At 45.2% G+C, this 26080-nt stretch overlaps 1 protein-coding gene across 9 annotated transcripts in view; it reads right to left on the bottom strand.

Moving 5' to 3' along the window:
* RALGAPA2 (Ral GTPase activating protein catalytic subunit alpha 2) overlaps positions 1-26080 on the bottom strand; it is a 343889-nt gene that overhangs the window by 284030 nt on the left and 33779 nt on the right. For all 9 annotated transcript variants that reach the window (XR_008306232.1, XM_053246348.1, XM_053246346.1 and 6 more), the window contains exons 4-5: positions 21012-21069; positions 8677-8720 (exon numbers count right to left, since the gene is read on the bottom strand). Coding sequence is in view for 6 of the 9 variants with exons in the window: in XM_053246348.1 (XP_053102323.1) it covers positions 8677-8720; positions 21012-21069 (102 nt within the window). In the remaining 3 variants the exon portion in view is untranslated. The remainder of the gene's footprint in view (positions 1-8676; positions 8721-21011; positions 21070-26080) is intronic.

Below are 26080 nucleotides of genomic sequence, written 5' to 3' on the forward strand. Positions count from 1 at the left end.
GGGAAATCTGAATGAAAGTAAAGATCCATCCCTCATCCCGGTGTTACCCTAGTCTGCCCACCCAGTACCACTCGGACACATGGAGTGGCCACTACTCCTTGGGAATATGAAAGGGTTGCCTGGAGAGGAGAGGGTCATGGTGTACAAGTTCTATTATGTACACAAGTGGGGACCCCTTGATTTGGATGGTCTACCTCATGAAAGTACAGTCCAATGGAGGCCTGAAGTGTATGAAACCTCTGGTGCTCCCCAGTGGACTGGCCCTCTCATGAGAGGGCTAATCCCCAGTCGGCAAGCTGACATGGGGACAGGAGCATGCTTAGGTGTTCTTGGACTGCTTTGCCCGGGTCTGCCATCACAAGAGCATCCTTGGTCACAGTGGACCAGGATCCTTTGCCCTCCCTCATATATATATTCTCTCCTAAGAAGAGTAACAGAAAAATAGTGCCCCTCCGCATCCCCCCATTGCCAGTAATTGTGCTTGTGCAAGACTGTTTTGCTGTGGGACTCTTATGAGGATGGTGGTGCAACTGCTGTCAAGAGAAGGGCTTGCCTGCCTTTTAAAGTGATTTAAATGTCCTCTCCCTGCCAAGGGCAGGTGGTCCATTCCAAAAAGGCACAATCACACTCGGCACACCCCCTTGAAGATCATAGCCAATGGCTGCCACCCTGCAGATGTTCTGATGCCTTGCTCAGTCTGGCAACATGAGCGCTACTGAGATTGCTGGGATGTGGCCTTGGAGGACCAGGAACAGGGAATGGCTCCCCTGCCCTGAAATCATAGGTTGCTGTGCCATGGTTGGACAAATGTCTGTGATGCAATTCACAGTTACAAAAGTTAACCTTGGGTTTGTCTACCCAGGATTTGCCATTTTGTGTTAATGTGGCCTATGTTTATAGTGTAGGAATGAATCTTTGTAGGAGAGAGGAAAAGATGGATATGCAAGTCTGCAGCACATTACCAATAAAGCAAAACACAGTAGGGATGGAGGATCATCTGAACTCAGTATATGTAATTGGCAGATATAAATCTATGACTAAGATTAGTCCATGTATTTGGAAGGCTCCTATGGATCTTTGATGCAAAAACTAAGCATACTATCTCAAACCTTAAGTAATGATACAACCAGCAGAATAGGTCAGAACCTGAGTATCAAGTGTAGAGCCATCAACTCCTGGATTACTTAGATCAACTAACCCTATAAGTGCCTTCTAGATTGTTTTCAAGCACTCCAAAGGAACAGGGAGTTCTACTAGTTTGTGATGTGGCAAAATCCAGTCCAACTATCTATCCCCTATAGTAAATATAAGCTTTCACTATCCAAAGACACACCCAAAAGTAATACTTATCAAACAACATTATGGAGGTATAATATCTTTGTAGAGGTTTTACCATAGAAAGTAACATGAGAATCAAACCAAACCAAAGTCACCAGGACAGAAATGAAACCATCATCGCCTTCCATTACCATGCATATGTAATCTTGCACAATTCCAGAGCAAGAGATTAAGAGATTTGTGGGATTAAGGACCCCACAAACAAGGTTAGCCAAACGTGCTCTCCACTAATCCCATTTTTCTGAAAGTGTGTCTGCAGCAGATGCTTGAAGCCGCAGCGGACACACTTGGGGGTGGGGGTACTCCTGGAGTGCACCGTGCACTTGTGCGGTACATTATGGGTGCTCCAGGGAGTGGGGCACCATACGGTGGTGCTTCCCTTCATCCGACCCCGGGAGCTGCTGGACGAGCTGTGGCCGGGCACAGGAGTGCCCGAGCGAAGCCGTCGCTTGTCTGGGAGAGCAATCCACCCACCCAGGAGTTCCGTTTGATAGTCTGTGGGGAGGTAAGCACTTTCAAGCTTCCTCCCTGCATAACAGAGTATCCCTTCCCACTTGATCGTGGGAAGAGCTTTCTAGTCTTGGATTCAGATAAACAGGGTTTGTGAAGGACATAACTCTTGGCAACAGATTAGAGAACAATTTGTGGTTAGGGATGCCTGCTTGAGAGGAATTGAAGCAAACTTTACTGGAGCGCTTCGCAATGCAGACTGTTCAGCTCCCTAGCAATAATGATGTAATTAGGTTAGCTTCAGTTACTATACACCTGCTTTTTTCTTATCCTATGTGAAGAACTGACTAGTTAATAATCATTTATGTGTTTGTATGTTGTTTGGTCTAGGGCAGACCTGCTGATGTTGGCCTACAACTCCCATAATCCCTTGCTATTGGCCACTGTGGCTGGGGATTATGGGAATTGTAGCCCCAAAACAGCTGGGGGGGGGGCAAGGTTGAGCAGGCCTTGTTAAGGGAGTTAAGCATGGCAACTCTTGCCAGCTACTTGGACTGACAGAAGACGTTCTATAGGTGTATGCTGTAGAGTCAGTTGGAAGTTACCTGCCAATAAGGAAGCTGACAGAAATCGATTCTGACTGACAGACAGAAATTGTTTGTGAGTTGAACTGTGCGTTTATTGGAAAGGACAATCTTTTGTTTGTTTTTCTTTCTTTGTGAAATAATAAATCTTCTTTATTTTTAAAATATTTGGACTTTCTCTACTGAAGTAACACCCCATGCCTAAAACATTCATTCCCCTGTTAACAAAGGGAATATATATAATAAGAGAGAACTACAGAAGATAAATGGTAGCAATGGATGCAGGAACCATTGCACCCTACACCAGCTCGTAATATTCCAAAAACATCCACTGAATATACATGTACTTTGACAGAGAAGACAACGAAAACAACTGGAATTGAGTCAAGTGATTGCTCAAACACTGGTAGAAAGAAGAACACAGCAGTACAATCATACATTTAATTAACTCAAGGCTCAAGACTATTTATTTCTAGGTCATTCCTTATGCTGGTATAACAAACCACAACACTCCTTTTAACCTTGATTTACTGCTGTGTTGTCTTCATTCCCATATCATGCTCAGGCTCTATGCCAATCATAGCTGACTATGCCAGATGGCTTACAGTGCATCTGCTTGTTCCTAACTTTTTTGTAAAGATCATTGATACCTTTGTAAAGATCATTGTAAAGATCATTGAAGGAGAAGAGAGCTGGTCTTGTGGTAGCAAACATGACTTGTCGCCTTAGCTAAGCAAGGTCCGCCCTGGTTGCATATGAATGGGAAACTTGATGTGTGAGTACCGATCAGGGGTAGAGCTGCTCTGGAAAGAGTAGAAGGTTCCAAGTTTCCTCCCTGGCATCTCCAAGACAGGGCTGAGAGAGATTCCTGCCTGCAACCTTGGAGAAGCTGCTGCCAGTCTGAGTAGACAACACTGAGCTAGATAGACCTATGGTCTGACTCAACATATGGCAGCTTCCTATGTTCCCTGCTTCTTATCACACTTTAAATTACAAACAAGATCCTTTTTATGCATCTGAAATTTGTTCAAATGCAATTTACTTCTGTATTCCAAGCTAATGGATTTGTTTACATCAACATGATTTATGGATTTGTTTACATCAGCATGACTTATCTTACTTGAAACCTGTTGGGGAGTTCCTACAGCAAGAGTCACCTCACCAGCACTGCAAGTTGGTTTGCTACATCTGCCAAGGACCCAAGAATGCTATTTCTACCTATTTTACAAAACTCTGCAATATTCAGCATGCTGGCACCACCATTACTTTAGGGAGAAATATCCTGTTTCTACAGCAGGTGAAAGCAAGTATTTAAACTATTGTGGGTTTTCACACTATAGTATTGGGCAGGGGGGCTACTGAAAAATGAAACTGAAGTGGAATACTATATATAGTGCTTGAGAAGACACTGTATAAGTATGAACAGGCTCTGAACAGTCTAATCTCAACCAGTCTCTGCTTCAGACCACAAGCCATACATGTGAAACTGGTGTGGCTGAAAACATGTTGGTATCATATTGCTCTAGCACAGGGAACCTTTGTTCTGCCACCTTTGTTAAGCTCTGTAAAAAACAAACAAAGCATGCAAAATTGATCTATTGCTGGCCTTTTATTTGTTCAAATATATCCTGCCTTTGTGCTGAAGGACTCTAATATGGAATTATTTCAGTGGGGAGGAACAGAGGGCAAAACGTATCGTAATAAAGCATCTTGCTTAGTTCTCCTGGCTACATTCAAGGTTTACACACCAATGTTTGTATAATGGTTAGCAAACAGTCCCTTCCCTCCTCAGTCCCCCTTTTAAGAAACTCTGGGTTTCTATGGAAAACAATGGATACAGAGTATGGACAAGCAGTTGATGCCAAGAGGAAACTGGCCTCTGCTTTGGTGAAGCAGCAGTGTTGTACAGAGACTGAAATGATGCAAAAGCTGCCTAGCAAAAGGTGACACACCCCTTCTGAATTGCTCCCTCCACTACATGTGCTCGGTTGCAGGACAAACCTTTGGCTGAGTTCTGCAGTAGCCTCTCTGCTTGGGCAGCGCTTAGGGGTGTGTCCGAACCGGTCCGGCAGCCATTCTAAAGAATGGCCGAACTGCCGGACCAGTTCGGTCCTGGCTGGTTCGGGTATGGGTGGGGGGTATGTCTTTAAGGGCAGGAGGGCTTGCTTACCCCTCCCACCTCTTTCCCCCCTCCAGCACCCGTATTTAACAGAATAACGGGGCGCTGGAAACCAGCCGCCCCCCCGCCGCAAGCAGATTTAGCCCAAAAACTACCGATACCACTGCCGCCGCCGCCGTCCGCCAGCTCTCCCTCCCTCCCTCCCAGCCGCCCGCCCGCCCGAGTCCTCACCCGATGCTTTGTAAATAATGAGAGGAGCTACCGAACAGAGCTCCTCTCGCTAGGAAGTCCTGCAGCATACTGAAGCTTTGCGCGTGCGTGCATGTGCGCACCGCAAAGGACGCCGATCGCCAGAGGCCCGGTCTACCTGGCCTTTTCCCGGCGGGTAGACCAGGCCTCCAGCGATCGGCGTCCTTTGTGGCGCGCGCATGCGCGCGTGCGCAAAGCTTCAGTATGCTGCAGGACTTCCTAGCGAGAGGAGCTCTGTTCAGTAGCTCCTCTCGTTAGGTAGTTTTTGGGCTAAATCTGCTCCCGGCGGGGGGGGCCGCTGGTTTCCAGCACCCCGTTATTCTGTTAAATACGGGCGCTGGTGGGGGCAAAGAGGCGGGAGGGGTAAGCAAGCCCTCCCCACCCTAAAAGGAAGGCCCCCCTTCAGTGCCGGTCCGGACTGCTCCGGACCGTGCACATGTCTAGCAGCGCTTACTCCACCTTCTATGCTGCACAACATGTCAACCATGGGTTCTGACTTGCATGTCTAAAAGTGTCGCTTTACTGTACTGTACTCTGAATCTCTTTTGTGAAAAAGAGATTCAGAGTATGCCTAGATGGCTGAATCCATTAAACAACAAAAGGTGGAATATGCACTTATTCAGAGCACTGGGGAGAAGAAATGAAAGCCTCAGACGTTCTGGCTGGCTCTCCTGATCTATCTAAGGCTGAGTTCTGGATTTGTCACAAAGAGGCTGAGGCAAGAGTGTAATGTAAATCTTCCCTCCTCCCTCCCTCCTGCCAGCCAGAAGTGTGTGTGTTTATTTAAACAAGTAAGGAAACAGCAGCTGCAGACTAGTTGTGAAACAGATAGGGTTTTTGGAGAGTCTGTAATGCATCTGCTATCAAGAAAGCTGAAGCACTGTAACATGCAGAGCTTCTCTCTCTGGGTTCAACTCCATTAAATGCTCAACTTGTTCAATTAAATGTTCAACTTGTTTATTCAATTTGTGACTAAACCAGATATTACAATGATACCATAAGCCTCCAACAATCTCTCCTTCAAGGGAAACCAGAACCCATATCTCTCCACTTAGGGAAGTGAGATTGGGGGAAGGGGGTTAATACACACAAAGCAAAGAGAGGAACAGAGGGGACTGATTAGAGGTCAGGGTCATGTATTTCCCAGCTGGTCAACAACCCACTAGAAAACTTGTGTGTTGAGGGGTGCACTGTGCTGGGTGCAATTCCTGGTGGCTCAGCCAGTCCTCCTTCGTATTGAGAATCTCACGTCTGCAAGATATTGAGAATCTCGCCGACATGATGGGCTGTTATGGAGGTGAGGCATTTCTCTGCCCATTTAAAATCTCTGATGCCTCCTGATGAAGTAACCTCGGCCTGTTCCTGCCTGGCGATTTATATGTGCTTTGGCTGATGCGTTGTCTGCCTGGATCAGAACATGGGTTCCTGATATCAGATGCTGGAAGGCAAGGAGATGAGTCTCACGATCAGGGAGAGAAGCCGTAAGGGGGTTTGCGGGGAGAGCTGGCTTAGCCCACTCTCCCTGCAGGTGATTAAAAGGCAGCCTGGGGCGGCCAGATCGGCCTCCCACACAACTGCCGGCTCTGGGGATCAGGGGCAAGTGTGTGGAGCATCCTGAAGAGACCCCTGAGCAGGGGTCTACTAGTGTGTTGCCACACACCATGGCAACACACGAGAAAAAGATGAGGTTAACAGAACGCTCGCTCCGTTAACCTCGGCTAAGGGGAGTATTTAGGGCAGCTAGCTGCCGGGAACCATGTGGCTCCCATTGCAGCACACAATCGCCCCAAAGATCAAATCTTATCATTTTACACATGGTGCTGCTTTTATACCCACGACAGTGAGACTTTTTTACAGCCAAAGTACTGCCTTTGCTCTTATATGGAGTCCAACTGGGACCTGCAAGTAATTTTGCCCTACTGGAGACTATCAAGACTAAGTTTATTAGATGCATTTTGCAGGTACCGTGTTGTGCTCCGAATGCTGTCATCAGAAGAGAAGTTGGGCTTATTAGGCTGGAATCCTTATACTGGTGCTGTATTTTTCAATTTTGGTTAAAATTGAGTTTTGGACAGGCAGGTTTAGCCTCTTTGGCTATGAATGATGGTTTTAATTCTAGCTGGAAACGAGCTGTGTTGAGTAAATTTTCTTTTTTTGGCCTCTCTGTAGAGGATTTGCATATTGTAGGAACTGAGCAAGCCAGGAAGTTAGTTAAGCAACGTGTCCTGGATATAGAAGTTCAACAAGAAGGTGCATGGATTAAGCAGGGTTTATACTTATGGAGTCAAGCTATTAATCTTAAACAAGCTAAATACTTTGATGCGCTGGGGCTGGAAGAGGCATTGGGAGCATCTTTTCAGACCTGGCTGGAAGTTCTGAGGCTGGTGTTTGCTGGCTGTCAGAGTTCCTGGGCCACACCAGCAGTGAAGTGTGCAGTGGCAGGTGCTCTGGAGGAGGCATGAATGCTAAAGCCTGAGCTCCTTTCCTGTTCTTTAGAAGTTCTCTTCATCCTTTTTGCCAATAGCCTCATCTCTCTCTGTGCCAGCAGCCTGTGATGCTGAGAAACATGACCAGAGCCTGAGGTAATTGAAGAAATCTCTTCTGGGTTAGAGGTGAAGGTTGAAACCAATGAGGATCTAGTGGCACTCAAAGTGCTCCCTCTAGAGGCTGAATCAGTCAGCTTCCTAGAATCAAAGTGTTTGGGCGGGAAAGCCTTCTGCCTTCCTTCTGCCCGAAAAACCAAAATATTCACTTGTCTGGGCTGGACAGGGGCTATTGCAAAATAGAGAGTAGGATAAACTAAAGAGGTTTTTTAATATTAAAGAATGGAAAGGATTGAAGATGGGAAGATGAGGAAGACTGCCCAACAGGGGAGAATTCAGCACAGAGGAAGAGAAAAACTGAATAAATTTTTTAGTTATAAAGTGAAAGTAGAATCAGCAGTTGCTGAGATAGTCCTTCCTATGGAGCATTTGGGTGGAGATAACCCTCAATAGGTACCCTCCTACACCAGCAGAGAGAAAATCTGTTGTACCAAATATTGCTATAGGGAGCTGAATTTCACCACAGATAGGAGCAAGTTTGCTCAAGGATATTCCTAGCAATATTTCAATTACAACTATAAACTGCAGTTAGATTTTCACAACAGACATTTGCATAAAAATATTTATTCTGATACTGAAGGCTCTGACACCAGTCATCTGAGTTGTTCAAGGAACTGCAGTACAACTTCTGCGAAGGAAAGGAAAGCTGTCAATCAGCTTAGTTAAAACCTCAAAGGGTGTGGCAGAGAAATGGGAAGAGATCCAAAGAGGTAGGTATGCTGAGAGTGGAAGAAAGGGTTCAGCACAGGGAATTGACTGAAAAATACAAAGGACTGGTGGAGAATGAAGCTTGAGGAAAAGGGTAGAAGACACAGCAAATTGAGGCAAATGGGGGTTAATCAGAGAGGAAGTCTTTAAAAATTCCTATCACTTAACACAAGGAGGAGCTATATGTGATGGGCAGAAAGATGAGGGTTAGGGAGTCTGGTCTGGAGAGTATGGCTAAAATAAGAGAGTACATAAGCAACTGCCTGAAAAGCATGGACCTAGAGAAACATTTTTTGAATCACAATAAAGATCAATGGGTGGCAGAGACGTAGCTGAAGAGAGGAGTGAGAGAGAAAGCAGAACTGAAGCAAAACTACATATATTGACTAGAGACAAGAATGTCCAAGGACTATTACCATGAAGAAAATGGGCAAGCAAGGAAAAGAGTCCTTGAGATATTTCTACTTTCACTGTAGTGTGACCTGGCAACAAGGGCCAAGCAGCAGTGGAGGTGGTAGAACTGAATTTCACATTGATTTGAATTAACCAGCCATAGGCTTATAACAAGCAAAAAATATACAAAATGTATTTACATAAGTAATGGATTGCAAACAAAAGATAATACCTTAAGACAGTTTCCAGTGTGCAAAAGTTTCTTCAAAACTGACCCTGAAGTGAGGAAAGACATATTAGAAATTTTCCAAAATATATCAACAAATGTATAACACTTTAACCCTAAACCAGCTGACTCAAAAGCAAACACCCAGATATACTTACAAGGTAGACCTAATTGTCAAAAGCAGCAGATGAGGCATCAAACCTGTTTCAGACTGAAGATGGGCACTTGCCTGATGGAATGCTCCTCTGTACCAAAAAAGCAAGCCAGAAATCCCTGTACATGGAAAACTAGATGTCAAGGGGGAAAGCTAGGACAGAACCCTTATTCCCAACATCTGGGTTTCTACACACATGGACAAATGTGTTGGTACCTCTCCACAAAAAAAGAAGAACCCACAATTGTCTCTGAAATAACTTGAAACTGACAAAAGTAATTGGCACTGTTTATTCCGCATTTAACAAAAATCAGACTTTGCTTTAGAGTTTTGATGCAACAGAATATTTCAAATAATAACACAAATGAAAATGGCATGGACAAAAATGATGGGACCCTTAACCTAATATTTTAATGCACAACCTTTAGAGGCAATCACTGCAAACAAGCAATTCCTGTAGCTTTCCATGAGACTTCTGCACCTGTCAACAGGTAGTTTGGCCCACTCTTCCTGAGCAAACTGCTCCAGCTGTGTCAGGTTTGAAGGGTGCCTTCTCCAGACTGCATGTTTCAGTTCTTTCCATAGATGTTTGATAGGATTCAAAGCAGGGCTCATAGAAAGCCACTTCAGAATAATGTTTTGTTCTTAGCCGTTCTTGGGTGCTTTTAGCTGTGTGTTTTGGGTCATTATTCTGTTGGAGGATCCATGACCTGCGGCTGAGACAGAGCTTTCTGACACTGGGCAGTATGTTTCGCTCCAGAATGTCTTGACAGTCTTGAGATTTCATTGTTCCCTGCACAGACTCAAGGCACCCCATGCCAGACACAGCAAAGCAGCCCCAAAACATAACCGAGCCTCCTCCATGTTTCACAGTAGGTATGGTGTTCTTATCTTTGAAAGCTTCATTTTTTCGTCTGTGGACATAGAGCTGATGTGACTTGCCAAAAAGCTCCAGTTTTGTCTCATCTGTCCAAAGGAAATTCTCCCAGAAGCACTGTGGCTTGTCAATATGCATTTTAGCAAATTCCAGTCTGGCTTTTTTAAGTTTTTCTTTCAACAGTGGAGTCCTCCTGGTCTTCTTCCATTGAGTCCAATGTCACTCAAAAAGCAACGGATGGTAAGATCAGACATTGATGGACCTTGACCTTGGAATTCAGCTTGTATCTCTTTGAAAGTTGTCCTTGGCTTTTTGTCTACCATTCTCACTATCCTTCTGCCCATTCTGGGGTCGATTTTCCTCTTGCGGCCACGTCCAGGGAGGTTGGCTACAGTTCCATAGACCTTGAACTTCTTAATAACATTTGCAACTGTTGTCACAGGAACGTCAAACTGCTTAGAGATGGTCTTATAGCCTTTGCCTTTAACATGCTTGTCTATCATTTTCTTTCTGATCTCCTCAGACAACTCTCTCCTTTGCTTTCTCTGGTCCATGTTCATTGTGGGACACACAATGATACCAAACGGCAGAGTGACTACTTTTCTCTATTTCAATAGGCTGACTGTACAACTGGAGACATATGTGATACTAATTAAAGAAAACAGCTAATTTGAAAAATCACTCTAACCCAATTATTTATGATCTTTTCTAGGGGTACCAACAAATGTGTCCAGGCCATTTTAGAATATCTTTGTAGAATAAGCAATACTTTATCTCTTTTCACACTTGCTTTGCTTTACTCGATGACATATCAAAGGCATGCAGGTATACATGGGACAATTGCTTTTCATGTAATCGCTTTTCAGGAGGCATAAAACACTTTTTCAATGAGTTGTAAGTGTACCAACAAATTTGTCCATGTGTGTATATACAGGAAACGTCTTATTTCTGTAACAGACAGCTTCTCATTATGAGCTTCCCATCTACAATCTGAAATGGTACAGCTCAGAAACAGGTTTACCACCTCAACTGCTGCTTGTGAGAATGAGGCCTGTGTTTATTCATTTAACGGAATAGCTTCCTAAATATTTTAGCAGATTTTCCTATACCAACAGTCCTATTATTGCAACAGCATCCTAGAAAGGGGGGGGGGGATTAGTAGACATAAGATCCAGAATATTAATTTGTTCTCTCTTTCACAAGGGCTCCCACCTCAAGTTTAAGAAACCAATCCTATGAGCCATTAATCACTTAATTTCTACTTTATTAACCTATCTAAACTGCATATACACTGTAAACTAAGCATAACCACAGGTTACTCACCTGTAACGTTGGTTCTTCTAGTGGTCATCTGTACTTCTAGTGGTCATCTGTACTTCTACACATATGGGCTATGTGCCTACACAGAGGCCTCATCGGAATCTAATAAGCTCGATTTCTCCTGCTTTGGGTAGGAATTCCGCCCCCAGCAACTATATGCGGCTGCGCCATTCCTCATCCCCTCAGTCACGAAGTCCAGCTTCAGCGAACCCTGCGGAGAGGATGGGAGGGCGTATAGATGCACAGATGACTACTAGAAGAACCAACGTTAGAGGTGAGTAACCTGTAGTTCTTTGTTGTGTCTTCTATACATATGGGCACATAACAAGCAAACACCCAAGGAGGGAAGAAACAGAGGCAACATGTAAACAGCAACAAAGAATTTATTTCAGGGCAAGCGAAATCAACTGAAAATAGATTGCAGAACACTCCTGCCAAATACAGCATCATTACAAGCTCTAACATCAATAGCATAATGCTGAATGAATGAATGGGGTGAAGCCCAAGTAGCTGCCTGACATATAGTGTCCAACAGGACTGCACAATCAAAGGCCACAGAGGCCGCCACGGACCTAACAGAGTGTGCCTTCACAGTATCAGGCAACTGCTTATGGGCCAATTGATAACAAAGTTCAATTCTGGAGACTATCCACCTGGACATAGATTAGGCAGAGACTTGGAGCCCTTTACGCGGCCCATCGCATAGAAGAAAAAAGGAGGGAGACTTTCTGCACTCAGCAGATCGCTGAACGTAGGAGGACAAGGTCCTTTGAACATCCAAATGGTGTACCCATTTCTCCACATCCGATGAAGGATTTGGAAAGAACACGGGTAACATGAGTGGGGACGAGCGGTGAAACATGGACACCATCTTTGGTAGGAATTTGACATCCATCCTGAATACTACCTTGTCTTTATGGAACTGCAGGTACAGTTGGTCAGCCCTCAACTCACTTACCCTCCTAGCGGACGTAATGGCCACCAAAAAGGTGACCTTCCAGGTCAAGAGATGAGGGTCAAAGTCAAGAGCTCAAAGGGCGGTCGTAGAAGACCAGCCAATACCACAGACAGGTCCCAGGTCAGCGACATGATCGGATCATCCAGGAACAAGTGTTTCAGACCCTTCAGGAAACTTTTAACCACTGGATTTTCCAAGAAGGCAGGTCAGAGGGAGAACATGCCACAATGGCAGCCAAATATACCTTAAGGGATGCCAGTTTCGACCCAGACTCCTTAAAGGACAACAGATAGTTGTACAGATGGATTAAATGCATCAAACCCTTCAGGGAAGCAAAGGACGTGAAACGAGTCCATTCGTAATCATACAACTTTCTCGTGGATTGCTTCCTAGCAGCCACCAACACCTCTTTCAGTCTCAAGGAGAAGTTAGCAGGACCCGCCATGCAGTCAAGTGGAGGGACTGAACATCCGGGTGTAGCACCCGTCCCTGTTCCTGAGACAACAAGTTCGGCAGGACAGGTAGACGTTGCCAGTCCAGCGCCATGCGCTTCAGGGTCGGAAATCAAAGCCTCTTGGGCCACCACGGGGCTATCAGGATTGCCCTGGCCTGATCCACCCTCAGTTTGCGCAAGACCTTCGGAAGGAGAGGAAATGGAGGAAACACATATTGAAGAGGGCCCATCCAAGACCGGACAAAGGCATCTCCCAGAGAACTCTCGCCCTCTCCTCCCCTGGAGCAATAGAGGGCACACTGTGTATTGTCCTGGGAAGCAAACAGGTCCAGAGTTGGAACTCCCCAATTCCCAAATATGCCCTTCAGAACACCCTGATGTAGCTCCCAATCATGGGAGACCACAATCATCCTGCTCAGAGTGTCTGCAAGAACACTCAGTACACCTTGGATGTGGACCGCCTGAGGTGATACCCCGTGTGCCAGGCACCAATGCCACAGGTCCAGAGCCAGAAACAGAAGGCTCCTCGAGGACGTGCTGCCCTGGCGATTGATATAGGCTTTCGCTGTCGTATTTTTCTGTATCAGCACCGAATGACCCCCCCCCCAGCAGGGGCAGGAAGCCTTTGAGCGAGTTGAAAATGGCCAACAGCTCTAAATAACTGATGTGCCGAGTCCGCTCCGCGGGGGACCAATGTTCACTCAGACGAAACCCATCCAGGTAAGCTCCCCCGCTGGGCTCCGACCCGTCCATCGTAACAAACCTGGAGATGTTTGGAAAAGAGTGCCAAAACTATGTCCACCACTGTGCCATCGCCCGTACCCAAGGAGGGGGTGAGCGTTCTAGATGGTCTGGATCTCGAAGAGGACTAAACATGTCCAAAAACCATCTTTGAATGACATGCATCTGAAGGTGTGCTTGAAGTAGAGCGTATGTATTCGATGCCATGTGGCCAACAGGCATATGGAAAGCATGGTACATGGGCCCCTGGCTAGGAAAGCGGCAGCTAATCTCTGGAGAGTTACAATGCAGCCCATTGGGAGGAAGACTTTTTCCAAGGTCATGTCGAATATCAGCCCAATGAACTGAATTCGACAGGTAGGCTCCAGTTGAGATTTTTTGATGTTTATCTGGAAGCCCAACTCCTGTAGAGTATCTATCACGATCCCGAGGGTGTCCAGAATTGCCCATCCGGTGCTTGCCACAATTAGCCAATCATCTAGCTATGGCAGCACCTGTAAACCTTGCTCCTGCAGAAACAACACCACCAGACATTTCGTAAAGACCCTCAGTGCGGTCATGAGACCAAATGCCAAGGCCTTGAATTAATAGGGGATCCCCCCTATCTGGAACTCCAGGAAGCACCAATGCTGAGGGCGTATTGAAACATGATAGTACACATCCTTTAGGTCCAGTGAGACCATCCACGTTCCTGTCTAGGATGGTCATGACGGTTGGTACTGAAAGCATCCAGAACCTTTTGTAGACCAAATGTCTGTTCAGAGCCCTCAAGTCTAGTATGGGACGCTGAGCGCCATCTGGCTTTGGCACAAGGAAATATCGGGAGTAAAACCCAGGGCTGTCAGGGTTGGAGACTTTTTCAATCGCATCCTTTTCCAGGAGAGCGGCAACCTCCTGATCCAACTGCAAGGGGTCACCATAATCCTAGACACAGGCCATGACCTGCAAAACTGCAGAGCGTAGCCCAAATGTATAACCGTAAGGACCCACTGGTCTGTAGTCACTTTGTCCAAACTCACCGAGAACGCAGCCAAGCAAGTCTCAAAGCACCCTGAGTCATTGCTTCTTTGGGGGAACACTCAAGTGTTGTTTCTGGAAAGCCAGCTTACCAGGCTGGCCTCCCGACTTGTATCTGAGTGGGAACTTGTTACCCTGAAAAGACCATTCCGAGGGTGACGGATGTTGGGTCGGGGTCCTCTGTGACCGATGAGGTGACCACAGTCAGTGGTCAGTTTTCTGTGGTTTTCAAGTCGGTGAAGCCTATGACATTGAACGTGCAGTGCTCCTCAGCTTCTGGACTTTTTGTTCAGAGAAGAGGCTAGAGCCTTCAAAGGGCAGGTCCTCCACCCTGGCACAGGCCTCACAGTGTAGGCCAGATGACCAATGCCACAGATGTGGCCATCACCTCAGCAGCACACTCCACTGAATGGTGGGCTGAATAAAGTTCTTGTTAAGTCACTTGAAGAAATCTTTGCAGGATTCCTCGTCTTACGGGAGGAGATCCAGAAAAGGACCCACCTTTCTCCACAAAAAGTCATTATATTGGGCATTATAGGCCTAATAATTAGCCACACACAAGTGCAGGACTGAAGCTGAATAATGTCTTCTCCCAAAGGAGTCCAATTTCTTGCCTTCCTCATCACTCAGTGTCGACTGGCTATGGCCTCTGGTCCTCTGTAAGGATGCCTCCACGACGACTGAATTCGGAGTGGGATGATTTTCGAGAATGCCATGTCATCCTGGAACTGCACTCTGTAGAAGTTCTCTAGACATCTGTTTGGTTGAGAGAGTGTATTAGGTTTTTTCCAGTGGGCTTTCATGACCTTTAACAAGGCCAGATTTAAGGGCAAGGCACCTGGTACCTTAGCCTCTGAATCGATCAAGCTAGATATGGGTCCAGCTCACCTTTCTGTTGGTTGCCCAGGTTTACACCCAAAGCTGAAGCCATACAGGCCACATAGGCCGTGTACAGTTTGAGATCCTCCAATGGAGAGACAGGCTTAGAGTCTGAATGGCTATCAAGTGGGGACAACCCAATGGAAATAACCTCAGAGTCTGGAGAGCTATCATCGCTCTCATACATAGGGTGCGGAGGCACTGGCTGGTCTTGTGTTGTGGACATCGAACCCGAAGGGGAGCCTGGTGCGCTACTGGGATTGTCTGGTACCGAAGCTGGATGGTCCAAAAGCAACCTCTGGGCTGGTACAGACTCTCACCGGAACGCTGGTACCGACAGAAGTGGTTCACTTCAGTCAGCTCAATCCCGCAGGGAATGATGTGGTGAGCAGGAATGTGGCCACCCTTCAGAATGCAAGGGGGGCTCACTCCAAGCCCTCATTGCCACGGGCTGTCCATACACAGGGTCTTCCGGGTTGGGTATAGTCTGAGTAGTACAATCCATAGTCCAGCTGGTATTCAGCATCTCAGCGCCAAGCACCATAGGAGGACTCCGCTTCCAATAAAGCGGATCAATACTCAAGAACTCGATATCGATCCCGATTTTCCCAGTGAATATCCTGTCGATAAGATGAGGAGCGATCTTCTCGATGCCATCGAGGGGGCGATCTTCGCCTAGGCAACCACGAAGCACCTTCTTCAGGCTTGGGTGGAGTGTAGGCTGCTTCTTCAGATGAAGCATACATCGGTTCATCCATCACGACCAATGCTCTGCTGGACCGCATCCACTTGTTGGTCATGTTGAACGCTCTGCCGCTACGGATGAACCAGGGCACGTTGATACTGATGACTTTTGTGCTGGATGATCCGAGGGCGTCTTGGTCTTCTTAGGCACAGGAGCTTCTGATATCGGGGCATCTTCCACCTTTTTCTTTTTGGGGGATCAGAGGGAGATGCTGACCAGCCGGCAGTTGTCTATGTAGTTTCAGCTTCTTCTTCTTCTTAATCTTCGACAACGATCCCGAGAGTTCAGGGAGGCCTTCTGTGCCGCCGGAGGCTGATATGAAGGGATTTCCTCTGAGTGTGCCCTTTCACTCGAATTCATTGAAGGCCGAGCATTCAACGGTGTCAATACCGGTATCTGGTTTTCAGTCTCCACAGCAGCAGACATTGCACGGTCAGACAATATCAATGCAGCCATTTTCAATGACTGTTTTAATGACAAGGCTTCCGACAAACAGAGCCAAATCCCACAGGGCTGTGTGCAAGCGAGAAGCCCTATTTCTGCAAGCCTGTTTTGTAAACTTCTGGCAGTGTGGACAGGTCTTGACAATGTGGGTTTCCCCCAAGCAAAAGAGGCACTCGGTGTGCGTACTGGAGGAAGGGATCTTTGATCCGCAGCGGACACACTTCTTAAAAAGTTATTTGTGCCCAGCATACACTTCAAAGGCTGGCCGATCACCACACTCCATCCCAGACAGGATCGGGACTCCAGGAAGGGGAAACCGATCAAATAAAAACGCCAAAGAAAAAACATCACTACATGAAAATCAAAGAAAGAAGAAATAAGAGGTTAGGAAAGAATAAGCCAGGAGAAAAACAAGGGATATCTTTGATCCTATTCATTGCCGAGCTGAAGACTCCACGATGTTTGCTGAAGCGTGGACGAAGAAAAACTGATGGGATGAGGAGTGGTGCAGCCGCATATAGCAGCAGGGGGTGGGTTCCTGCCCAAAGAAAGAGAAATCGAGCTTGTTAGATTCTGACGAGGTCTCTGCACAGGCGCATAGCCAATATGTGTAGAAGACAGAGACCACATCGAAGAAAGAGTATTAATTGAAAAACCTCAGCCCTACTGGTTTAAATATTGCCAAGTGAGAAGAGAATAGACTAATCTTGATAAAGGTTCACAAATGTTGGCTTGGCTTATTAGCCAGCCTTTGTTGGTTATTGCCAGAAGACCCCTCCCTTTTCCTCCGTCCACTAAGTCCTTAGGTATGCACAGTCGTCTTGTGGAAAAAGTGTATTTTTCTTTTCACTGGGATGGAGAAGGCAAACAACAGAGGTCTCCGTTTCTCTCCTTCATATCTCATCATGAGAAGACTTTGCCTCTCTCTGCATCCACTATGTACAGGTGAAACTCAAAAAATTAGAATATCGTGCAAAAGTTCATTAATTTCAGTAATGCAAATTAAAAGGTGAAACTGATATATGAGATAGACACATTACATGCAAAGCGAGATAAGTCAAGCCTTAATTTGTTATAATTGTGATGATCATGGCGTACAGCTCATGAGAACCCCAAATCCATAATCCTAGAAAATTAGAATATTGTGAAAAGGTTCAACAGTCTAGGCTCCAGGTGTCCCACTCCAATCAGCTAATCAATCCATAACACCTGCAAAGGGTTCCTGAGCCTTTAAATGGTCTCTCAGTCTGGTTCATTAGGAATCACAATCATGGGAAAGACTGCTGAATTGACAGTTGTGCAGAAAACCATCACTGACACCCTCCATAAGGAGGGAAAGCCTCAAAAGGTAATTGCAAAAGAAGTTGGATGAACCCAAAGTGCTGTATCAAAGCACATTAATAGAAAGTTATGTGGAAGGGGAAAGTGTGGAAGAAAAAGGTGCACAAGCAGCAGGGATGACCGCAGCCTGGAGAGGATTGTCAGGAAAAGGCCATTCAAAAGTGTTGGGGACTTTCACAAGGAGTGGACTGAGGCTGGAGTTAGTGTATCAAGAGCCACAACACACAGACGGATCCTGGACATGGGCTTCAAATGTCGTATTCATCTTGTCAAGCCGCTCCTGAACAACAAACAACGTCAGAAGCGTCTTACCTGGGCTCAAGAAAAAAAGAACTGGTCTGTTGCTCAGTGGTCCAAAGTCCTCTTTTCTGATGAGAGCAACTTTTGCATCTCATTTGGACACCAAGGACCCAGAGTCTGGAGGAAGAATGGAGAGGCATACAATGCAAGATGCTTGAAGTCCAGTGTGAAGTTTCCACAGTCTGTGTTGATTTGGGGAGCCATGTCATCTGCTGGTGTTGGTCCACTGTGCTTCATTAAGTCCAGGGTCAACGCAGCCGTCTATCAGGAGATTTTGGAGCACTTCATGCTTCCTTCCGCAGACGAGCTGTATGGGGATGCTGACTTCATTTTCCAGCAGGACTTGGCACCTGCCCACACTGCCAAAAGTACCAAAACCTGGTTCAGTGACCATGGGATTACTGTGCTTGATTGGCCAGCAAACTCGCCTGACCTGAACCCCATAGAGAATCTATGGGGCATTGCCAAGAGAAGGATGAGAGACATGAGACCAAACAATGCAGAAGAGCTGAAGGCTGCTATTGAAGCATCCTGGTCTTCCATAACACCTCAGCAGTGCCACAGGCTGATAGCATCCATGCCACGCCGCATTGAGGCAGTAATTGCTGCAAAAAGGGGCCCAAACCAAGTACTGAATACATATGCATGCTTATACTTTTCAGAGGTCCGATATTGTTCTATTTACAATCCTTGTTTTATTGGTTTCATGTAATATTCTAATTTTCTGGGATTGTGGATTTGGGGTTCTCATGAGCTGTACGCCATGATCATCACAATTATAACAAATTAAGGCTTGACTTATCTCGCTTTGCATGTAATGTGTCTATCTCATATATCAGTTTCACCTTTTAATTTGCATTACTGAAATTAATGAACTTTTGCACAATATTCTAATTTTTTGAGTTTCACCTGTACTGTACTAGCATGTACATGTTCTCTAGTACATACAAAGAGCTTGAAAGAGGCAGTATTTTTCTCACTCCTTCTGAAGTTTGGAGAAGGTAGTGTGAGATACTCTTGCTGTTCTCTGCCCTTAAGTGGGGTGGGGTTTCCTGAATGAAGGAAGGCACCATAAAATCTTGCCACTTTATATTGTCTCAGGATATATATTTTATACACAGAGAGACATTTCTTTTATTCTTAACTTAAGGTATTATTTCAAAGGCACTCCAGGGTCCTTCCAAGGCATAAAAACAGATGTTGCTGTGTAATACAGCAGCTTCTGTTATACATGTTTTAATATTATTTATGCAGCATACAACTTTCCAGCAAAAGAGTTCTCAAAAGTGGTTTACACAGGAAAATGAAAAAATAATAACCCAGAACGCTCAATATATAAACACAAAATAACCCAGAACACTCAATATATAAACACAAGGGACGTATCAGCAACAGCCCCTGGAGTGTGCTATGCTGGACTTAATAAGGAACAATTGCTCTCCCCCTGCCAAATATGAGAGCAATATCAGTTTCAAAGGTGTGTCTTTGCTCAGTTAACATAGGTTATACATGTACGTCCTCTGCAATGACCAGATATTTGCCCAAACCATCTCATGCTCTTGAACTAAACTGGATTACTTATTAAAACAAACTACAACTTACTTACAAAACATTGCTGCTATTCATTTTAGCTTGAACAAAAGTGTGATGCACCTACATTCCAGCAAATGTTTTAATAGTATTGGTTAGGTTTAGCAACACTGAAAGGATGGAAAAGACAACAATATAGTTCCATTAAGATCTATTGGAAGTCTTACAAGGACTTCAGTGGAAGACAAAGGAGTGCATCCCAACTTGGTAACTGAAGGATTGGCTCCTCCTTCCCTTTTATGTTTTGCAAATTATTTTATTTGTATTGGTTTGTTCTATATTCCCTCTGGTTCTATAAAGCTTTGTGGGGATTAAAAGATTGCAACCTGTGACAGCCAAGTCTGAGGTAAAGAGTTGTGTTGCTGCTGGGTTTTGGAGGGAATGTATTTAGTGATCTGATTGGTTGTCTCCAGGAAGAGAGAGAAGGTTCTGGTTGCCTGAGGTAGGAATAATCACAATCGGTTGGTATACACCTCTGTGGGGTGGGAGGGAGAAGAAGTGTATAAAAAGAGGGTTGGAGAGAAGAAGAAGCAGACTGCTGTGTGAGCTGAGAAGCTGGAAGATTGGAAGACTGAGGACGACGGGCTGAAGCTGCTGGAGAATTAGCAATGAGGGAGCTGGGCCTACTAGAACCTGCTAGTAGTGATGTGCACAGACTGGCCCGGAGACCATTCTACAGGCGTCCGGACCGGACTGTTCTTGGGGCTGTTCTTGTCTCGAGGTTCGCACGCCGGGGTGGGGGTTCCTTTAAGGGCAGGGGGAGGATGTACTTACCCCTCCCACCGCTTTTCCCCCACCAGCGCGCGTTTTTTAGGAAGCATTTGGGGCGGCAGGATACCTGCCTGCTGCCCCTTCCCCCTCTCGGCTGCAAAGGGCTTCAGAAAGCCTTTTGCGCGCGCGCATCGTGGAGACATGATGGAAGTGCACAACGTGCGCACACGCAAAATGCTTTTTAAAGCCTTTTGCAGCCGAGAGGGGGAAAGGACGGCAGGGAGGTATCCTGCCGCCCCAAATGCTTCCTAAAAAACGTGCGCTGGCCGGGGAAAAGCGGCGGGAGAGGTAAGTACACCCTCCACCCGCCCTTAAAGGAACCCCCACCCCAGTGCCGGACCACAGCTCCGCGGATCTGTGCACATCCATACCTGCTAGGCCTTAGAAGGCTAGCAAGTTTTTTCTATAGTTACATTGTACTCTTGCCTGACTGAATTTCCCCCTGTTTGCTCCTGTACTGTTTTGGATTTTTGAATATTTTTTCCAGTAAACTTATTTTTTCTTTCACTATTTTAATAGTGACTTTTGTTCCCACCTCATGCTACTCGCCCTATTGATTTACCACACTACCAGCTGAGTTATTTTTGAGATACAAGTTTCAGCAACTAGGAATGGAACCAGGAAAAAACCACTAAAAATCTTAAACTGGTGGCAGCAAGTAAATAGACTGAGGGCCAGCTGAGGCCAATCCCTCACAGTAAAACTAAAAATTAGTAGCAAAAATAAAGCCAGATATTCATGCAAGCTTACCTATGCTGTGAAAATGCCATCGGCAGAAAATTCTTTCTGGTAATAGTTGTAATATTCTCTACAGGAAACAAGAAAATGTATTTATACCATACTGAAAGAATGGCAGCTCAGTATCCCAGTTTGTTACTCAATTGCAAACATAGGGGGTACAATTCAGCACTGTCAAATAGTTTCTTTCATTGTTGAGTTTTCTGTTGACCTGGAAAAGGCCTATTTGTCTATAGTACAACAATGTTTAGTAGAAATTCTACCTCTGACATTTACAACACTGTTTAAAGCTATCCACAACTGGCCATTGCTATTATAAATACATATGTCATATATAAGTGTATTTTCCTTCAGAGCTGTTTATTTATAAACATTAATTGCATAATTCTTCAATAGATTGAATACTAATATCCAAAACATACATTTCTTCCCATTACCTATTATGGTCTGCAACCACTTCTTTAATCTGCATAGTAAATGGCAAAAGCAAAGCTACGCAGACAGATATGTATGGTGGCTACTCAACAACTATAAAGCATCCTCCCCTGGAGTCTTGAAGTCTGGGATTTTAAGTGTATGTTGCCAGATATTGCATTATGCTCTTCTCCTACACTGTCATCTGCTCCAGCCTTAGGCATGGGAGCACATTGATAGTGCTTTGCTTTTTATTATATATCTAACCACAAATGGTCCATCAGCTTTTCCTTTTAAGATATTCTGTGCTTTGTTATTTGATAAAAACAACAAGAATAGCCGTACTGAACAGCCCATGGACTACCTAGTACAGCATCTTGTTTCATACAGTGGCTCACCAGATGCCTCTGAGAAGCCCACAGAACAAGAGCTGAGAGAATGCCCTCTCTCCTGCTGCTGCTCCCCTGCAACTTGTATTGAGAGACATCATGCGTCTGAGGCTGGAGGTGGCCCACAGCCACCAGACTAGTAGCCTGACAGACCTGTCCTCCATGAATATGTCCTTTTAAATCCTTTTAAAGCCATCCAAGCTGGTGATCACCACCACATCCCTTGGCAAAGAATTCTACAGATTAATTATGTGAAAAATTATGTGCTGTGTGGAAAAGTACTTCCCAACCTTCAGTTTCATGGGATGACCCCGGTTCTAGCGTTGTGTGAGAGAAATTTCTCTGTCCACCCTCTCCAATCCATGCATAACTTTATACATCTCGATCATGTCTCCCCTTAGTCACCTTTTTTCCAAGGTAAAGAGCCCAGATGCTAGCCTAGCCTCATAAGGAAGGTGCTCCAGACCTCTGATTATCTTGGTTCCCCTCTTCTGTACCTTTTCTAGTTCTACAGTATCCTTCTTAAGATACGGCGACCAAAGCTGTATGCAGTACTCCAGATGTAGCCGTACTATAGATTTGTATAAAGGCATTATAATACTAGCATTTTTATTTTCAATTCTCTTCCTAATGACTCTTAGCATGGAATTAGCCTTTTTCACAGCTGCCATGTACTGAGTCGACACTCTCAATGAGCTGTGCACCACGACCCCAGGATCTCTCTCCTAGTCAGTCACCACAACTCAGGTCCCACCAGCGTATATGTGTAGTTGGTGTTTTTTGCATCACTTTATACTTGTTTACACTGAACTGCATTTCCCATTCTGTCACCCACTCCCCCAATTTGGAGAGATCTTTTTTCAGCTCCTCACAATCCGTTTTGGACATCACTACCCTAAATAGTTTAGTGTCATTGCTGTTTACCCTAACTTCTAGATCATTTATGAAAAAGTTAAAGAGTACTGGTCCCAGTACCGATCTCTGGAGGACCCCACTTCCTACTTCCCTCCATTGTGAAAAATGTCCATTTATTCCTACCCTCTGTTTCCTGTACTTCAACCAGTTACCGATTCACACATGAATCTGTCCCTTATCCCATGACTGGCAAGTTTACTCAAGAGCCTTTGGTGAGGAACTCTCTCGAAAATCTTTTGGAAATCCAAGTATACTATGACAACCAGATCACCGCTATCCACATGCCTGTTGACACTCTCAAAGGACTCCAAAAGGTTAGTGAGGCAACACTTGCCTTTGCAGAAGCCAAAGAGGTTGACGTTTTTCTCTAATTCTTCCCCCACCCCAAGATCCAACACTACCACTTATATTTATAGTTTATACACATTCAAGCTGCATGAAAACAGCCTGATATAAGTTTCCCATGATACCAAATCCACAATCTATGGATGAATCTTGATTTGCTGCACTTGGAATTGATAAATACAAATGGCCACTGTGTTTAACTATAAGAAGGTAATTTGATTTAATCTAAACATATGCTGCAATGAACTCTTCTTCAGATTTGCAGAATAAAGAAATACAAAATACCCTGAGATACCCCATAGTGTTGAATATTCTTTTTTGTGTTTTACTACATTTATATGGAAATCCATTAACACACTTGAAATAGAAATTAGGTATTACTAAGCAACACAACAGGGTATCTGTTAGTTTTATCTGTAGCCTTTTCTCCTCTAGACCTAGTACATGACTAAGAATAATTTGCAGTGTAACTTGACTTGTACAAGGGGCTGACTTGTTAACAGATTATATTGTTTTTAATATATGAACAATCCAGAAGCATCTCAACATGTAAGGGGAACTGATTAAACAGTCTTACTAATTTAGAATGCTATTTAAGGTTGCTTCAATTCTGTATGTGCCAAAATTTATTGGTTTAAAAACTATTTATAACCTAAGATTAAGAAACCTAATTCAACATGGTGGTGTGGCAGTGGCTAAGTGCACTTAGTAAGAGGCTATAGGCAATTCCCAAAGCCCTCTACCCTAGTGCTCAAGTTATAGGGGTGGGAAATAAACCCACAAGCCCACTCAACCTCCAATCTGAGGCAAATTACATTCCCTCTGTACCTTCTAAGAATAGTAGCTAATGGGCCAGTACAAAAGCTAATGAGGTTGGGCCCTCTCTGGCCCTCCTGTAATTTGAGTACCACCTGCTCAACTCCATAACCAGCCCACAAGTTGCACAGTGTTAGGAGGGTGGAGCTGATCCACCAACACTGCTGTGGGCTCTTGGTTGATCTACTTGCACTACTGCAAACTGTGGACTTGCAGTAAAGCCCTGGTGGTTTGGGGTATTTGCACAAGAATGCAAATGCTTCCAATAGCCTGCCCATGCTCTGGAAGCATGCGTTACAGATTGAACATCAGTTATTAGTTTGTGTTCCGACTAGCTCTTCCAGGGAATAGGAGGACTATTCGAAGCATTATCACCAGGGCTTTACTGCAAGTCCACAGCAGTAGTGATGTGCCCAGACTGGTCCGGAAGCCATTCTAAAGGCCTCCGGACCGGTCCGGACATGGGCGGTTTGGATTCAGGTGGATGGGGGGCGGGGTTCCTTTAAGGGCGGGGGAGGGTTTACTTACCCCTCCCGCCGCTTTGCCCCGTCCGGCGCCGTATTTTCTTTAGTAATTGGGGTGGCAGGATACCTCCCTGCCGCCCCTTCTCCCGGTGCTTGGCTGCAGTCCAAAAGGCTTTTAGAAGCCTTTTGGGCCCGCACGCAATTTCTTTAATAATCGGTGCAGTGAATGCACCTTCCCCCGCTTCCTTCCTTACCTTCCCCCGCTTAGTGCAAAAGGCTACGTGCGCACCCGAACTTTCTTCAGTAATCGGGGCAGCAGCATGAGGATATCTTCCTGCCGCCCCTTCTAACGCTTTGCTGCAAAAGGCTTTTTTAAAAGCTTCTAAAGAAATTGCGTGCAGGCCCAAAAGGCTTCTAAAAGCCTTTTGCACTGCAGCCAAGCGCCTGGAGAAGGGGCGGCAAGGAGGTATCCTGCCACCCCAATTACCAAAGAAAATAGGGCGCCAGATGGGGGAAAGCGGCGGGAGGGGTAGGTAAACCCTCCCCCGCCCTTAAAGGAACCCCCCACCCCAGTGCCAGACTGCAGCTCCACAGTTCCGTGCACACTCCTACACAGCAGTTCAGGTGGATTGGTTCTGCCTTCCTAAAACTGCACAACTTGTGAACCTAGGATTCCTTCATAAACAATTGTTGTAAGGGCTGCTGAGATAACATGTGAAGTATTTTGAGCACCCTAAAGTGCTATATAAATGGTAAACACTACTACTACTATTCTTTTATCCTTATCTTCTGTTAGATCCCCAGGAAACCTTGTCTGCCTCACTGCAATGAGAAGATTCATATGTGGCAGCTACTGTACTTCAAGTCATGGTCAGCATAAGAATGGGTTAAATCTACTACTATTTGTGTTCAAAACTACCACATAGCAGTTTCAAGAATAGACATGGGACATTCAGGACAGCTCAGTTCTGTGGCAGTCTTGTATCTATCTGTGCCTCTCAATTCCATTATTTCTACCTGCTAATCAATTAGGTTAACAGGTATACAGTTCATGTATTTAACACATTTATACCTTGTGTTTCAACATCTTTGTGTGGCAGAGCATGCCATACACCAGTTTTCCCATCTACAATCCCACCCCCTTCTCAGATCTTTCATGCAGCATGCAGAGCTCACTATGCACCCACCTTCCTCAAATAACAAGGCTCCCTCTTCCCACTCCCACCATCAGACTGTTAGTCTCCCTCCCACTTACAACACCTAGGAGTATGCTGGCTGCCTCTGACCTTCCAAATGCAAAAGGAAAGGAGTGGACAAGGAAGCAAGGAAAGCAGAGTACTACTCTATACCAGCACACTCCCTCTTTCACTCCCTTCTCTAGGTTTTCAGAAAGGCCAGGAACAGGCAAAGGTAAAGAGACTGAGGTCAGAAAATGGTAGCCACCATTGCTGCCACATGAGGTTTGGGGGAGTTAGTGGGCTGGCAGAAGCAATCAACGGGCAATCCATTACCCAAAAGACTGCCTCGTCTATCATCATTAACAGAATAGACATGTGGGCTGAGGGATAGGTCCCTTATACAAATATTTTTATGTAAAGCATTCCTTATCTCTGACCCCTTAGATACTGAAAGCTAATGTGAGAGATTTTATCAAATATTCCTCACACAGGAGCAAGTGTTCTAAAAGGTACAGTAATTATGCAAATGTTTTGTAAAATGTGTTTACTAAGCTGGGTTG

Source organism: Hemicordylus capensis, chromosome 4 (assembly GCF_027244095.1).
Source record: "Hemicordylus capensis ecotype Gifberg chromosome 4, rHemCap1.1.pri, whole genome shotgun sequence".
In the NCBI taxonomy this organism is placed as follows: domain Eukaryota; kingdom Metazoa; phylum Chordata; class Lepidosauria; order Squamata; family Cordylidae; genus Hemicordylus; species Hemicordylus capensis.